General features: G+C 34.6%; 1 protein-coding gene across 1 annotated transcript; it reads right to left on the bottom strand.

Moving 5' to 3' along the window:
• Positions 1-9,407: 9,407 nt before the first annotated feature.
• Positions 9,408-16,324, bottom strand: LOC136418533 (trypsin 3A1-like). The gene is made up of 6 exons (XM_066404622.1): positions 16,179-16,324; positions 14,064-14,253; positions 13,853-14,006; positions 13,328-13,456; positions 12,549-12,662; positions 9,408-11,660 (listed from the first exon to the last, which is right to left on the bottom strand). Exons 1-6 carry the CDS (start codon positions 16,228-16,230, stop codon positions 11,517-11,519), a joined length of 783 nt encoding a protein of 260 aa, XP_066260719.1. The 5' UTR covers positions 16,231-16,324; the 3' UTR covers positions 9,408-11,516.
• Between the last annotated feature and the right edge of the window lie 1,205 nt (positions 16,325-17,529).

Here is a 17,529-nt window from a genome sequence, read left to right as displayed (position 1 = left end):
TACATAGTGAAACTCTAGTCGATGTAATACTGCACAGGAGAAGAACTAAAATGAGAAAAACCGCATGGAGCTTGTCGCAACATCTTAAGTACTCGGCGTCGGTACTATACAGGCGACAGAAATGAAAGGATTTGGTTCCGCTGGAGAACAATTAATTTGTGTTTTGAGCATTTTGATAGTTATTTGCTAATTACGCACTTTTAGCTACCTAAAATTAATGTTTTTATCAGACGAAATTTTAGTCAAAAAATAATAGAAAAACTTATAGAATCAATGAGTCTAGATAGTTGGAAATTCTCTGAATTCGCTGGAACAGCAAGCACAAGGATCGAGGAAGGCCAATTTAGTTTGTGGTTAATGGTTTGAATTGTAAATTTTCGTTATCATGGTACATCGTAATTATTTGATATCAAATAAAAGAATATCGTTCTTTATTAAAATCTATACAAATATAGCTTATAAATTTAATTCAATTTTGGATTTCAGAAGAGTACCTACTCAATATAAGTACCTATACAGGATTACTTTTTTTTCGAGGAAAAATCTTCAAAAGACATCCAGCCTGTTGTCCTGGCGGCTGAATAATGTGGAATCCGCCTACTGCGCCTACCCACTAAAAAACCTCGGACTCCACTTATCCTGACCCAACCCGGAACTGTCCCGAGAGATATAACATCGATGTCATCGGAGGTTTCGGTGTCTTTGTCTCGATTCCCGACGCGGTAGTTGAATTCGTAATCAAATTCGCGAAAAGAAAAACGAAAGCGATTTCATTTGACTTTTCCCGGTTTATTTTTTTGCGAATTTTTCCATCTATCAGCAGAGCTTTTTTTTTTTAACACCACCGATCGGGCTACTGAACCTCCGTGCTGCAATCTTTACTTCTCACTTGACTTGTCGAATGTTTTTTTCCCTAAGCCGTTTTTCCAGTATGCCTCAACATCCAGAAGAAATCTTAGCTCCACTGATCAGTTTTAGCCCTATTCGGTTTCGGGGTCCTGCCGAGTTTCTTAGGAATTTTCAGAGGCATCTAGTTGCTAAATCTTCGAAATTCGTCGTCTCTGGTTCCAGTTCGACCCCTTCCAGGACCTCGCAATTTCGGTTCTTCCCTATACTTGTTAATTTTCCCGAATTTCGTGGATTCAGTGAATAAATCCCATTCACCACTTTGTCCAAGAAAATCCGAGTTATCCCTAAAAAACAGAGCTTTTCCCAGGATCTTCCAAGAAAAATTAGCTAAGATGGCAGTCCTTCTTGGAAAACGACTGACGAGCACAGGACCCCAGGAGGCATTTCCTACTCCCGGTAGGCACGCTAGACACTCTCTACTCTTGAAATGGAGATCCAAGGTTTAGTTGGTGCACCGGTCGACAATGGGGCCGGACAATGCAACGCTGCACCAATGACTGGGAGAAGTCCCAGCTCCGCGGGCGGTTATCCTCCATTGAAGGGCGACTCGGACGTGAGGGTGTCGTGATGTAATTGTGCTGTGTGGCAGAGGGTTGGCTAAACCAATATCTATAGCTGGTCTGGTTCTTGTCGGGGAACCGCGAGCATTGCTCGTGAATTCTCCCTATCGCCCCTAAACGGGTAACAGGGCGAAGACCTTGACATGAATTTACTGCCTGATGACCACAAACCATATGGTCTCTCCAAGAAGCGGACGAACGCCAGTCCTCTCCGACCAGAAAGTTCTATATACAGGGTTACTGATTATTCGATGTATTCTTTTGGAGAAATGATAGGGCATGAGATAAGGAGAAAATTAAACCTATATATGCATAGTCCAAAACTCACTAAATTTTGAGTTATTAATTTTTTTTTAATTCGCGGTCTTAATGATTTCAGAGTGATTTTTCGAAAAATCCTTTTTGGATTTTTTCACTTTGGCTACTCGATCACTTGTCTAACATTATGATCTTCCCTACGAAATGAAATATGTTTGGAAACATTTACATATGTGAAGATTTTCAGTAAAAAGTTTCATAAAATAATAAGCTCAGACTTGAGACCCATGGACTTTTTCATTTGGGACAAATAGAAGCGTTAGTGTATAGTGATATTCTTGGAGCTATAGCAAATATTGATGTTCTAAGGCAGAGAATCATTAAAGCAGCTAACAAATTGAGAAATACATTAACGACAAAAGTATCAAGAATGGCAAATAGAAGAAGATGTCGAAGGTGCATTAGGAACAGAGGTGTTCACATTGAGAATAAACAGTAATTCAATTTAAATGTCTTTCTTGTATTGTTTTTATGTGTTTAGTTTTAAAGGCACAACATTTTTTTGTAAATTGTCCAATTACAAATTTAAGTTGAATCGTTCATCTAAAGCATTTCGACTATTTTTTTTTTGAAACCGCAAATGATTTATTGAACATGTAATACCTCATTGGATGGCTATTGAAATTGAGAGGTTTTTAGAGCTATTTGTACGAATGTTACCTTGAACATTTTTTGAAAACTGATCACGAGACCTTGAAATAGTTAATCTTCAAAGATTATTTTATGAAATTTTTACTCAAAATCTTCACACAATGCAAATGTTTCCGGATACATTTCATTCTATACCGAAAATCGTAACGTTAGACAAGTGATCGAGTAGCCAAAGTAAAAAAATCCAAAAAGGATTTCTTGAAAAATCACTCTGAAATCATTATGACCCCGAATTAAAAAAAAATAAATTACTCAAAATTTAGTGAGTTTTTAAATATGCATATAGTATAAGTTCAATTTATTCCTAATCTCATGCCCTATCACCTCCCCAAAGGGATACGTCAAATTACCAATAACTCTGCATTAAGTGTATTTTTTTAGTCCATATGTTTACTATTGATATATTTCCGAAACGCTAGAGTTATAAGGTTGGATAAATTAGACAACAGTTGCCGTTTATAGAGTTAATTTCAATTAGTAGTCAAATTGTTATAATGCTGGTAAGTTTAACAGACAGGTAATTTCCTTGGAAATGGCGCACTGAACCAAAGGTAAGACTTTAGACCCACCATGAGATAATTCCAAGTGAATAACAATTTTATGCTGCTGTTAAATTTGCTGGCACATTCATAATTCGGCTCTTAGAAAATTTTCGCAACGTTGCCAAACGTCGAGAATTTTCTTAGAGATTTGAGGAAATCATTTGCGAGAAGTATGACGCACCTCATGAAGAAATCTCAAACATTCCGCACACTGCTTTTTATGCCCCTGCCGGTTTCGCAAACTATTTCCCCAAATATCTCAATCCGAGGAATCGCTCAAAATGTGGCAATACTGTTAGGGTTTCGTAAGGGCCAAATTATTAATGTCCTGTTAACTTTAACCTCAAACTAGTTTTCAAAGATAGAATCTACATTTCACAGCGTCTGTTCAGTACAAGTGTGGGCTACATGCAAACGTTCCCTTGAAGTTAACAGCACATTAATAACTTGACTCTAAATAAGCTGTGCAAAACAGTAACTTTCGTTTATTTTAATCAACCTTGCAACTCCGCCGTTTCTCAAATAACAAAAAATGATTAATTCAAAGCACTAACCTGGACTAACCTGCATAATTTTAACGGGGTCCTTTGTGTAATGATGGTACCTTCAAGCAGCCCTATTTAAATTTCTTTTATTTCTATTATTTTATTCTCGCATATTAACTGAAAGCACATATTTTTAAGTGAAACATGTTGCCGCATACCAAAGGAACCAGACCATATCGACCTCCCTTATTATCATGGGACCTTGAAGTCTCAATCAAAACTATTTGAAATTCAAACGGTTTTGGGATCTGTTGTAATCTGCAATTTTGTAATTCATCTGCAGGAATGTATCGTTTACTTCATTGATATATCACGTAAAAACAAAAAAAAAATTAGGAACACTGCCTTTAAGTTACCTAAACATTTTAACCTTGACTGCGATTAACAGAACCAAAAACCAGAGGTTTAGTACATTTGTCGCCCATTTATTTCCCAATAAGGGCGTTTTTGAAATTTCAAAAGAAATTTCTAATTCAATACTCGTCACATCGTTCTTATCATAACCTTTCGCGGGTTTAACATTAACTAATTCAGATTTGCAATTAGAAAATTGGAAATATCTCGCCTCAGTCTAGTCAATTTCTGGGGCGTAGATAAAGCACGTGTGACTGTGTTGCTTGCCGGAAATCTAACAAAAACCAAAGAATAATAATTAACAGACGCAACAATTATTGCCTACTTTAACGTTTACGCAGTATTTTAGAGACAATTAATTCATTGCACTTACTTAAATTACTTTATACTTTGTTTAATTCCAACCTTAAACTGTTGCCTACACGTGATGACTCATCACGGCCTCGCTTTTGATTGATATGGGCGTGGATTCTAAAAGTCAGTGAGTTTTTGCTCACTGTTGTGACTAATCAGCTTCTCAGAAAACATGCCGAATATATATTTTTTCTAATTCTATTAGTCCAGAGAAGAAAATTCGATAATTTCATTTATGAATGTTAAGGAGTAAGTTAAGTGTGGTAATATCAAATTCAGGTAAAAATTGCTAGAAGGATTGCGAATTAAAGACTGCCAAGGCATAAAAAATGCTTAAAATTGGCTTTCATGTAAAATAAAAAACCTATTGCTATACAGAGCGATTCGCAATGCAATGCACACAGAACAAGTTCGTGCAAGGCATCTCAAAACAAGTCGATTTTTTTGCATGATTTTTTCGTTCATCCCTATGGTTGCTGAGGTATTGACCTCTAAAGATGTCTTAAAAAATTTAAAAAAACTATGTAGTTCAGTAGTGCCCTAACATAAACCAACCAAATTAAAAAAATATTTTTCTTTTATTGATATCTTTAGTTGTTAAAAGCTGGAAGTGAGCGCCAGTTCATGAAAAGATGGCTTGGGGTGGATTATTGTTAAAATTCTATGAATATTTTTAACTTTAACTTAATTTACAATTAAGGTACACTAGTTTTATAACAAGTTTAGTTTTAAACTTTTTTTATTATCGTCAATTTTTCTAGAAGCCATTCATTAAAAAAAAATACATTAGAGGCTAAGCTATTAAATCGAAAAAAAAATGTGCTTTAACGCTGTTCAAAAAAATTGGTGGTTAAGAGTTCATTTTGACGATACCTTTTATTATACTAAGCCATGATTAAATTTGTGAATATTCACAATGAACTGGTATCGCGTTATATCGGGTGTTCCCCGATTGATGTCACAAAAGGTGGACTAAAAATTTTAAAATTTTATTTTGAAATTTTGGGATTAAGCCCTGTTTGTTAAATAACATAAATTGCGTTCGCATAAAAACTCATTTACAAAACGTATTATTTTACTTTATTTGATATAATTTTTACTATTTTCTGCTTACTTTTCTATTCGATATCTGAATTCTTCGAAGCCCTTCCGAATTTCTTCCTTACGAATTTGGTTTACCGCATTTCTCATCCTATCTTTGAGTACTTCTCTACTGTTAGGTATTGGTTAAAAATAAACCATTTCTTTAAGACAACCCTATAATAAAAACAATATTGTAAGTTCGGGTGATCTCGCAGGCCATGCGAGCGAACCATTTCTACCTATCCAGTTCTCTTCAAACACTAAATTTATCCATTCAGTTATGCGTGCTGTCAAATATGCATGACATTCGTCTTGCTGAAAATAAATTGCTTGTCTTTCTGTTAGTGGTAAGTCATCTAAGTATTCTTCCCTGAATCTTTCAAGCAGCAGTAAATATGCACCCTGATTTAACCGTCCCTCTATAAAAAAGGTCCGACAATGTCAAAACGATATGAAATAGCATACCACGCATGCACTTTTTAGTAATACTGCCTTCTGCAATTGATCTGAAGATCTGGATTTTCTTTAGACCACTAGCAATAATTCTGAGAACAAACAACACCATTTTTATTAAAAGTTATTTCGTCCGAAAATATAAAGTTTTTATAAAAACTTCGGTTTTCAAAACATTTCTCTCCGATAGTAAGGCAAAACAATAATCTACGGTCGTCATCTCTTTCAAGAGTGTGAATAAATTTTGGTTTTAATGGTTTAACATTGTTGGATTTATACATTTTTTGAAATCACGATTTACTAATATTGAGACGATGTGGAACGTTTCCTTAATGATAGTTTTGAATGTTTTTCCACTGAATTAAGACCAATAATAGTTGCGACATTGTTTTCATCATACTTTTTCTCTTTTTTAAATTTAAGAACGCTACCAGTTGCAAGAAATTTCTTAATTATGCACATTGATGTTTGAAAATCTTTCGTTAAAGTGTTCTACCACTGATCTAAATGATACTTCTCCTCAACTGTAACACTAAACAATATAAATTCTCTGCTGCAACGTTAACATAATTGAAATTTAATTAAGTACTTGAAATTTAAACTAAGACTACTACACATTGTCAGTTCTGACAGTACGTCAAATTAGTCAATCATTTTGTTTTCATGGCCTATTTAGACTAAATTGGTTTTTGCGTCATTGGCAAGGCCTACTTGATCTGCAAAAACTTAAAATATACCTCAAATTCGTTTCATAACAAACAGGGCTTAATCTCAGAATCTCAAAATAAAATTATAAAATTTTTGGTTCATTACATCTCTTGTAAGGTCAATCGGGATACACCCTGTATATATATATATTTTTTAAAATTTTGTTCAATACAAAATTTAACAACACTGATGTTTATATGAAATTAATTATGTAATAACAGATGTATATGTGTAAGTTATATAATAAGTAACGTCAAATTTGACAACCATAGCATTCTGACAATAAAACAATTAAAGAACAGTCTATTCGCTATTTTAAAACAAATATTGTTCGATTTGATCGCTTTTGACTCCTGTCACAAAATCGCAGTTTTCTCAGAAACGCACTGTTTCTCCAAAAATTGACAAGATTTAAAAAAATGTAAAATTGAATTTGTTCAAAAACCGGTAAATTTTAGGGTTAAAAAAATATAAAATATTAAGGGTAACTCAGCCCTAAATCACCTCTTTTTAATCTGCCAATGACTTCAAGTTTCGGCCAACTAAAGATGTCGATAAAAGAAATACATTTTCAAATTTGATTATTCTATGTTAAAACATTGCTGAAATATAAAGTTTTTTCTAGTTTTTTAAAGAATTTTCTGAGGCTATTACATCAGAACTATAACGCGGGGGGAAAAAATCCACTTATTTTGAGGTCCTTTACACGTACCTATCCAGTGTCCATTACGCTGAAAATCACCATGTAGAAAAACAAATAATTCAAATTTGAGACTATTCTGCCTCGTCTTAAGTGCGAAATTAAGAAATTAAAGAGTGTAATTTTTCAGAAAAGAACTCGAAGGGCTGAGAACTGAAGAATGGTACTGCAGGAGAGACGTCCATCCGCAATGGATCTCAAAGTTTAGTTACGTAGATGGCTTCAAGGCTTAACCAACAACTGTGGTAGGCACCTTCGTTGATCTTTTTGTCGGCTCGAAATACGTCGATATAAACTGTAAGAAAAGTTCTTCCTGTAAAGTGCTTTCACTTTTTTCATTATGGTAAACTCGGAAACTTCCCTTCTTACGTAATTCTCCAAAAACCTGGGCAAGCCCGCAAACTTGGATCTTTATTTTCCACTTCAAATGCCAAGGTTCCTTCTCAGTACTTCGCGTTTCTTGCAATTGTCGGTTTTTTAATTTAACGGTACCCAATTTGAAAGTCACTTTGACGGTAATTCTCTTACAGAACATTTCTCCGCCATGACATCCGAAATATCACTGTAAACACCTGATTGTAATCTAACTATTAATTAGGCAGGGGCCAGAAAAAGTTATCAATCTTTCCGCTTTAAAATATCGGCGACAAAAACGGAGATTGTAAAGCCATAGTTTCATTAATGAGCGATATAATGTATAAGCGCATTACCGGGCTGGCCTCTGCAAAATTAAAATTATCCAATGTTGACCAACCACTGGGTTTTTGTGAATTCCTCACGTAATACCATTTGATCTACCAGAACCGCAAAACAAAAATATTCAAAATTAAGTATTTAAATTGAATAACGCGACTGTCGCTGATTCTCACGGTTGCATGTTACCTAACACATTTCTAACACATTTCCCTGTCCGATAAGAAAACTTCTTCTATTTCACGTGCTCATTTGCAAGAAGACATTTCTGATTCAATCGCAACATAGCGAACAGTTTTTAATGCTTTTATTGCGTAGATCCGTTAAATGAGTGAATCCAATTATAGTGAGGCAAGCTGCCTAGGTATAGAAGACAATTTCGCTTTTTTCCTATTTGCTCAACATTTTTCAAGCTTCAAATTGACAGCGACAATTAGTTCTGGTTGACGAAAAACTAAAATTATGTTATAAACTTATATCAAACACTGTCTAATCGGATTAAACCGACTAAAACCTGATTGCTATGTGGGTCAAAAAATGTAGCCCCATAACTGGACAACAAAAATGATTTTGCACAGATCACGCCTTTTTCTAACGTAAAATAACCGAACGTTTTTGAAGCAATTTTCACCTAAAAAATTATGTCGCACCAATAAATGTTTTGTCTTTATTTCAATTCTCACATCGATATCTACATTCTTCATGATGCATACAGGTTGATTCGCGTAACTGTTGCATTAGAAACTTTTGGACTTGCAACTATTTTGCATTTTTCATATTTTGGGGTTCAACTAATATAAGTACACAATTTTTTTAAAAATATTTCGAAGGTCTTATTACTTCCGGTTATACCGGAAGTCAAGGTCAATTTTTATTTTAAAACATGTTACTTAAAGTTTATAAATTATTTCAAATGGGACACTCGGTATATTTTTACGTTTTTGGAGTTTAGGGATCAACCTGATTAAATTCTTATTAGATATCTTTACACTTAAACTTAGCCGCATCGAAGATATTTTGATTTAAAAGGAAAATCATTCTAAAACGCCATTTCTTCAAAATATAAAATTCTCAGCTATCGTTGAAGCTGGATTTATGAAAATTTGTTGACATGTTAACCAGACATGGTAGATTAGGTTAACGAGAAAAGTTTTTATAAATATTATACAGGGTCTCCAAAAAATAGTGTCAAATTTAAAGAACTTTGAAAGCAAAAAAGTCGCTTATTTTAAACTCAACACCCCGCATATTTTTACATGTCTAGATTCTAAATTTAATTCTGAATTGATTTCTATTAAGTGTCTCTATACCTAAAATTAACGCTTTTGCAGCAATTTGCGATTTTTTAATGTTAGACACTAATAATTCAAAATATCTTAGTTGGCTTTGAAAGGAATGCGGCTACTTGTTACTTAAATACGTCAATGTAATTGTCATATACTGACAGTTGAAGTTCACTCAGCAGTTTAGAATCATGAACTTTAATAGTAATTACTCAAATAGTGATATTTTAAGTTTATTCTTTATTCATAGAGAGAGTGTAACAAAGTTTTGAGGGCCTAGGTTCAATTTAGGAAACCTAAAGTTAATTTAATAAGTTAGGAAACTTAATTCTAATGAAACAGACTTAACAATTGTTCGTGTTCAAGACGTCAAAACGGGATTCGTACGGGAACTGATGTAAAGAGTATTGGAAAGTGGCGTTATGGGCCTACAAAAATGGAGAAAGGACTTAACGAATGTAATAGAGTTTATAAAATTTCCAAAGCAACTTTCTTCGACATTTGAAAAATTCTAATAAAGAGACTAAAAATTCATGAAAAATGTTTGGAAGAAGTTGCACTTTTAATGACGAATTGGAAGAGATGCTTTGTTTGCTTATTCGAAGATTTTCTAATTGTTTTTTTGGCCTTAAAATTCGAAATACCAGAAAACTAGCTTTCGATTTTGCTGAGAAAAATGATATTGTTAATTGTTTTAACAAAACAAAAAGATTAGCTGGTAAAAAATGGTACTACCAATTCGTGAGACCTCACCCACACCTTTCCCTACATCAATCCCAATTCACGTCAATAAATCGTTTGAGAGCTTTCAACAAAGAAAATGTTAACAATTTTTTTGATATTTTGAAAAGACTATGTGACGAGAATTGGTTTGACGCTACGTCTAAATTTAATATGGACGAATCGGGATTTTTAACTGTTACTAAAAAATATTAAAAAATTGTTACAGCAAAAGGCTCGAAAGTTGTAGAAGCAGTGGCCAGTAGGGAACATGGAGTAAACACCACTATTGTTTGTTGTGTTAATGCAGCAGAGCTTTACGTTCCCCCTATGACAATTTTCAAGCGAAAAAGACACTGTCGAGAACTGTCGAATAGGGCCCCTTTTGATAGTTTCGTGACAATTTCCGACTCAAGATACATTTCTTCAAAACTATTTGTAGATTGGCTGAAACATTTCATTGAAGTTCTGCACCCCTCAAAATAGAAAAAAAGTATCCTGCTTTTAGATGGCCCCACAACGTATTGCATAACTCTTAATGCTTTGATTTGGCTACAGAAAATGGCGTAATAACGCTTCAGTTACCGGGTCATATTATACACCGTTTGCAGCCGCTGAACCGTTCTTTTTTTAAACCACTTGGAGCTTATTAGAATTAAACTATAGAAATGTGGCTGAAAACTAATGTTGGAAGGCCTGCAACTCAATATCACGTTGCAACACTTTTAAGAGAAACTTATGTAAAAGCTGCAACAACTGAGAACGCAAAAAATGGTTTTTCTGTTTCTGGAGTATCGCCGGTTGATAGGAATGTTTTCAAAGAATCAGTCTATCTTGTTTATGAGATATTCGAACAATCTCCTGTTTTAGAAAAAAAAAATATTTGAAATGGATTGGTCTAATGACGATGATGTGCCTTTCACAACATTTAAAAATCGTGAAAACTTGCAAAATGTTGAACTGGAATCTCTACCCTCTACAAGTAAGGAATTACATACCTCTTAACAGGCAATTGCTGCTCTGCCAAAACTGTCCACCAGATTTGAGCACAATCAAAAACTAAAACAAGATAAAAAAAAAGAGGAAGCGGCAGAGGGCATGGACGTGGGAGAGGGATTCTAAACGCTCTAGTACTCACTAGTTCTGAACATAAGGAAAACTTTTAAGTTTTTGCTTATAAATGTAAAAAAACATCTTATCTAAGACCTAAATTAAATTTTTTTGTTCAAATTATTTTTTTAAATTTACATTCTGAAAATTTTCTGACATTAATATAGTTATGTGAATACATTAAAATGTTCTTATTTATTAAGTATTTTATTTTTAAAACTGATTACAAAATCTAGAAGTTCCAATTAAGAATCCTATTAGAAACCCCCAAATTAGGCAACTCATTGCTTAATTTGTATCTTTTACAAACCTTTTTTCTTTAATTATTAGTAAAAAACCTACTAGTAAAAGCAAGTTGATGAGTGCTCAATGGTCAGTTTCTGTGGATAAAGGACCAGTTAATAATCCAGGCTATTTTATCGCGGAAAATGTTTATTATTTTGATAGTTATGGTCAATTAAGGCCAAAATGGTCCAAACTTTACCCTAAACCTATACAAATTACATTTATCTGGTAGTTTTTTGAATGCATTTTTAACTAATAATTTCAGTAACGTAGTCAACGAAGTCGGTAAGTTTGGTATACACTCCTGGAATTGAGGCTTCAGCACAGATATCTCCCCAAGACACAATTCCAATTTGAACTCCCTTTGTTACAAGAGGACCTCCAGAGTCACCCTAAAATCAGTCATAAGCGGACTACGCAAACTTGATATACCGAGTGTTCAGGCGGACTCTGAATATATGAGATTAACATGAGAAATCGCTTTTTATTTTTTTGCGTCTGCGCGGAAAATCCGTGCAATGAATGAAAATGAAAAACTTTTACATGGAAGTTCTAATACTCAAGACTGGCCATCATTCCGCAATTTTTTCAATCTCCTAATGAAAGCCGTTTTGGCTCAGAGCGTTTCCAAATTTCAAGAATTTGAATATCCCGCTTAAACATTCGATGTCACGATTGGTCCGAGCTAAGGTCAGAATTAAAAAACGCAAAGTCGCCAACGACTTAAGTGTAAAAATGAAAAAATGTGTATTTTGTATTAAATTTAAGATGTTCCACGAAGATTTTGCTTAGTGAGATAATAGATTATGACTTTGTGTTATCATCATAGATTAATAAGAAACTCGTATATTTACTGTGGGGACATCAAAGCAGATCACATGATAATTCAGCTTTTCCATTGATTTTTCACAGAATTAATTTGTAAATAAGTTAAAAATTTCTTAGAAATTAGCAAAAAAAGAAAATTCATGTATCATGAGATTTTTACGCTTACGTTATTGGTGACTTTGAATTTGTTTAATTCTGACTTTAACTCGAACAGTTATGCGGGACATTAAAATTTTTGAAATTTAAGGGCGTTTTGAGTCAAAACAGCTCTAATTAGAAGATTGAAAAAACTGCGGAATGATGGCCGATCTTAAACACTACGACCTCCTGTGCAACTTGTTCAACTGGATAATCCGTGCAGGCGCAAAAAAATAAACATCGATTTCCAGTGTTATTCTCCTATGTCCAGGGTTCGTCTGGACACCCGGTATAAATGTTTCAATGTTATATACATTGCAAGAATCTTTTCCAGCTTCTGCACCAGCGCATATCATCCTAGGTGTAATGGCATTACCATAAATTCCAGTCTGGCAAGTTGCGGTGGTTATTAGGGGAACCGTAACCACCTAGAAATTATTTTTAAAATGTATCAAATTAACATTATAATTTACTGCATATGAACCGACAACACTGCAACTTTCTTTTGTCAGATCTGTCAAATCAGCATCTCATACAGAGTCTTTATAAATATTTGACCACCACGTGACTTTCAAGGTTAAATATTATTTTTCTTGAGTTGTCATTATGAACTTTGGTAACTTAATTAGTTCTCTTCTGAAAATTGAGGCTGGTTGTAATGGTGATGTGTAAAAACTGCATATAATTTAAGGTTGTGACAATTTGTTACCAGCACGTTTTCTGCAGTTTTCGATTTTCTTCTTGCAATATTCGCTTACCTTTTTTTAGAAGCTTTTTAGAAGCTAAAATAGTGTATTGTTCAATTCGAGTTGAAGCCAAAAATGGTTTTCATACAAAATATCCAATAATAACATGTAATAACATAACCGTCAAGGCCCAATTTTATAAACAAGGATTGATTTTATGATTTTATTTCCAGAAACTGAACAATATTGCCAATCAGTGTATTTTTGGTTGTCTATATTTTTGGTCACGTAGTGGTCAAACATTTATGAAGGCCCTATATTTGAATCCCTGGACTTCATATCAGTCTTTCCATAATTTGAAGGATCTTGTTAATTTGTAAAAATAGTTTGTAAAGAAAGGTTTTTACTTGTAATACGTCAGAAAGGTTTCCATTGTTACTGGTAACGCCCCAGCCGGTTACTTCTGAACTTTGACCGTCCGTAAAAGTAGTAGATGACTCAGGAAGAGTAATTGGTGCCACACCAGCTCCATAAACCTGTAAAAGTCGATTAAAAAAGGAACTTTCTTATTTCGTAACATTAGGAAAAACAGTGATGTCAGTGTGGCAACACAGCGCCCTCAGTTATGATTAACTACTGCGATTATTGCCTATCGTTTTTCCATAAACCAGCCCACATATTTCAACGCCACGTTGCCGTGAACTACTTTTTCACAAACGGTTTAGGGTGAAACGGATATTTTAAAATTTTAGTTTTTTTTATTAAAAAACTGAATTCTCAACTCGCCCACTTAAGTTTACTATTAAATTAAAGGGTCGCCAATACTAGAAGAGGCCCAAAAATTAATGTAAAAATAGAACAGTTTTAACGAGAAGACCCCAACACTTTCCTATTATATGGATCTGCGTCTTTTAAAAATTTCTCCAGCTTACCAATGGGGTAGCCAACTCCACAACTGACACATCGTAGTCATAAGTATCAAGATCGAAATAAGGATGCCTATTTAACTTCTTCGTAGCCACAATTTGTCCCCCACTGGTTCTATATGATGAACCGGCTCGGACTGTGATATGAGATACCCTTGACCTGCACGTAATTGCCAGCTAAAATCTAGTGAAACTGTTAATGTGATATTAAACTCACTCATCTGCGAAACAATGAGCGGCACATAAAATGAAATTGGGGGTCAGTATGGAACCACCGCAAACATGTTGGCCATCGATCATAATAGATACTTGATAGGGGTAATCTGTGATATCAGCATCGTGGCCTCCAACTATGCGGATGGTGGAAACATCTGTCCAGTTTCTGAGGAAAGGAGGCACTGCGAGGGCTAAAAGGGTGCAATAGGGGTAAAATGGAAAGTATAAGTAATACTTACCTAACACAAATTTAATTAAATTTGAAACAATAACTTCACTACGAATGTTCAAATAATCTAAGTCTCTATATCACGCTTGAATTGTTAAACATTTGTGACGTGTAAACATTTACATACAGTGGCTCAAAGTGAAAATGGTACGCCTGTATTGAAATCACTATTTATGAATAAATTTTCATTTACTTAACAATAAACAGGGTACAAATTTTTTAAAATATTATGCTACATCTGTTCTATAGTATCCACAATTAAAAACAAAAAAATAATTCTTAGAAAGGAAGGAAAAAAATTAAGTTCCATTTGCTTTCAAAACGAATCTCAAAATTAAAATGATCAATTTTATAATAATAGACAATTTGTGAATGAAAAAAAATGTTCAAAAGTGCAAAGAATCAACAATTATTATAGACTTGTATTGATATTTGTTAGAATTTAGTTCAAAATCAACATGGGAAGACGTGCCACTGAAGAGAATGTGACTTAGTAATTAGTCATCATAAAAAAGGAAAGTCCATTAGGGCAATCGGCGATGTTCTACAAAAAAGTCCTGCAACGATACAGCACATCATAGAAATGTTTAAAAGTGAGGGAAGATTAAGAAACGAGAAAAAAAAAGCCCAAAAAAATTTTTTTTCCTAATGATGGTGAACAGTGAATTGTGCGATGTATAAAAAAAAATCCCCGAATAAGTGCCCTTAAACTGGCTATAGGAGTTGAAAAGCATTTACACAAGTCGGTGAATCCAGGAACCATAAGAATAGTTTTGTGAAAATATCAATTCCATAGTCGAGTAGCCAGAAAAAGCTATTCATTAATCCGAAGAACCAAAAAATCACAGTACAGTTTGCCAAAGAGCGTTTGGATAAAAGAGATCAGTTTTGGAAGAGTTTTATTTACAGATGAAAGTAAATTCAACCTCTTTGCATCGGATGGACATGGTTTTGTCAGGAAGAAACCCGGTGAAAGAAAGCAAAAAAAAACCACTGTTAAACACGGAAGAGGGAGTGTGATGGTTTGGGGCAGTATGTCCAGTGCTGGGACAGGAAAGCTGCATTTCATCGATGGCGTTATGGACAGACGCGTTTATTCGGGCATATTACGGCAAAATTTATAACCCAGCGTGGAAAAACTAAACATTTCTAACGACTGTGTGTTCTACCAGGACAACGATTCGAAGCATAATTGTGAAAGAGTGGCTTTTGTATAACTGTCCTCATGTCACCACAGTCACCCGACATTAATGTCATGGAAAATCTTCGGGCTAAATTAAAGGCCAAAATTAGGAAACATGAGACTTCCAATGAAGAGCAATTAAAACGCGCTCTTCTCGAAGAACGGAAGAAAATTTCCCCTGACTTCACTGAAAAGTTAGTAGAATCGATACCAAATCGTCTTCGCGAAATTATCTCAGCTAAGGGGCTACGAACTAAATATTCATTTATTACAAAAATGATTAAAAAAAAGAAGTGTTTCATTTTAATTTTGTGATTTGTTTTGAAAGCAAATAGAACTTGATTTTTTCCTTCTTTTGTAAGAATTATTTTTTCGTTTTTAAGTAATCGTGGATATTATAGAACAGATGCAGCACAATCTTTTAAAAATTTTGTCCTCTAGTTTATTATTAACTAAATGAAAATTTATTGATAAATAGTGATTTCAATGCAGGTGCATCCTTTTCACTTTGAACCACTGCACCACACCTGTTTTAGCACACACTCGTTACTTTTCTTTGTGGCCATCTGCATTGCGATGCACATTTCTCTCAAAACGTAAATTGTTTTAAATCTTTAGAGTTTAAAAATGGATTATTTGATCTGGAGGACTTGCTCGAATCCTTCATATCTTTCTCGACGTTGCAGGGGCGTCTTTTTACTTACCACTCTGCTGTAACGCACACACTGCCAACACGAGAACATATACCATCCACATTCTGTTGGGATTTATTTTGACAAACTACTAACACTATATCTTGAAAGCAAACGTAGCTTGCTTTTAATATATTGTTTAATCCAGAATAAAAATTCAATTGCTATATAAACAGATCAGAGATAATGAGCTCTAGAAGTATCAGACACAAGTATCAATTCCGTTTAGACAAACATACTTCAACGTTACTTGGAATCCACTGATCCAGGATTAAAAGTGAAGTCTACAATCTTAATATCAATTGTTACAATAACGTTTCAATGGAATACTGTACAAAAAGGGCTCCTTGAATGCCAAACAAAACACTTCAAATTTATTGCCTAATGATTCAAGAACCCTAAAATTTTCCGCCGACACCTTGATACTGACCGATGCGACCTTTTCGCACTATCGCAAAAACTGCTAATAATGTAACAAGTTACCCTGATGACTCCTAAGATCCTGAAATCAACCTTACAGATGCCACTTGTAATATAAAGTTATTTAAATCCCTCCTGAAGATCTAGGCCTTCTGATTCCTTCTTGAACAAGTTCTCTTTGTGCATTAATAGTAAAAAAAGTTCCTTAAGAAACTCACCGTGGTAAACGCAATGCCGCCACCGCAAATGGTCATCAACTTCAAACCATCAGAGGGATCTAAATGATCTTCAAGAAACACAGCAGTTATGGCGCACGTTATAAGCAGCAAATCAATGTAATTGAAGACAAACTAATATGCAATAGAGGCAACCCATCCTCGTTACTAACAGCGTCTACTTGGTAACACAAAATAGAATGTGTCTTCTTCAATCTTTGAACATGAAGTATCTGTGAGTTGCGCTGGAATGCAGCTTCGGATTGGGATCCATCATCGGATCGTGCTGGTCAAATTGTCTTAGTAAGAAGTTAAGGAACGTGAATTTCTGGTAAATATAAGAGATCGCGGTGTTAGTACTGATAACTATATAAGCGATGTTTGAAAAACTGTAAAACTCTCTCTAAATAGACATTTGGGAATTTTCTTAAGAAGAGCGGGTTCCAGTACCAGATATTGTCCTTCCACGTATGATGGAAGAGAACAGGCGCGCGGACAGACAGATACGCTAGCAAGTCTAAAGGGCAAGGGTACGTGGGCTAAAAAATTAGTCTCTGACCTCGAAATCTGGGCTTCGTGCAAGAACCAACGCCTAAACTAGTGCCTGACTGAGGCGCTCAGCGGTCGCGATACTTTTGCACAGATTACGCAGCGGAAAACCGGTCCGGATGGCAGGACATGGGAAATCATTAGTACCGTAAAGCACTGCATCTTCTAATGCCCTGTAA

This window comes from Euwallacea similis, chromosome 35, assembly GCF_039881205.1.
Source record: "Euwallacea similis isolate ESF13 chromosome 35, ESF131.1, whole genome shotgun sequence".
Taxonomy (NCBI): domain Eukaryota; kingdom Metazoa; phylum Arthropoda; class Insecta; order Coleoptera; family Curculionidae; genus Euwallacea; species Euwallacea similis.
This window is presented reverse-complemented; position numbering and strand designations above follow the sequence as displayed.

Bases quoted from the DNA above. Each gene is read 5' to 3' on its own strand.
- LOC136418533 (XM_066404622.1), bottom strand. From the start codon at position 16,230: ATGTGGATGGTATATGTTCTCGTGTTGGCAGTGTGTGCGTTACAGCAG. The intron at 13,457-13,852 runs GTAAGCTGGAGA...CGACTTTTACAG, and splicing joins TGGAGTTGGCTACCCCATTG to GTTTATGGAGCTGGTGTGGC. The intron at 11,661-12,548 runs GTATATAACATT...GACTGATTTTAG, and splicing joins CTGGAAAAGATTCTTGCAAT to GGTGACTCTGGAGGTCCTCT.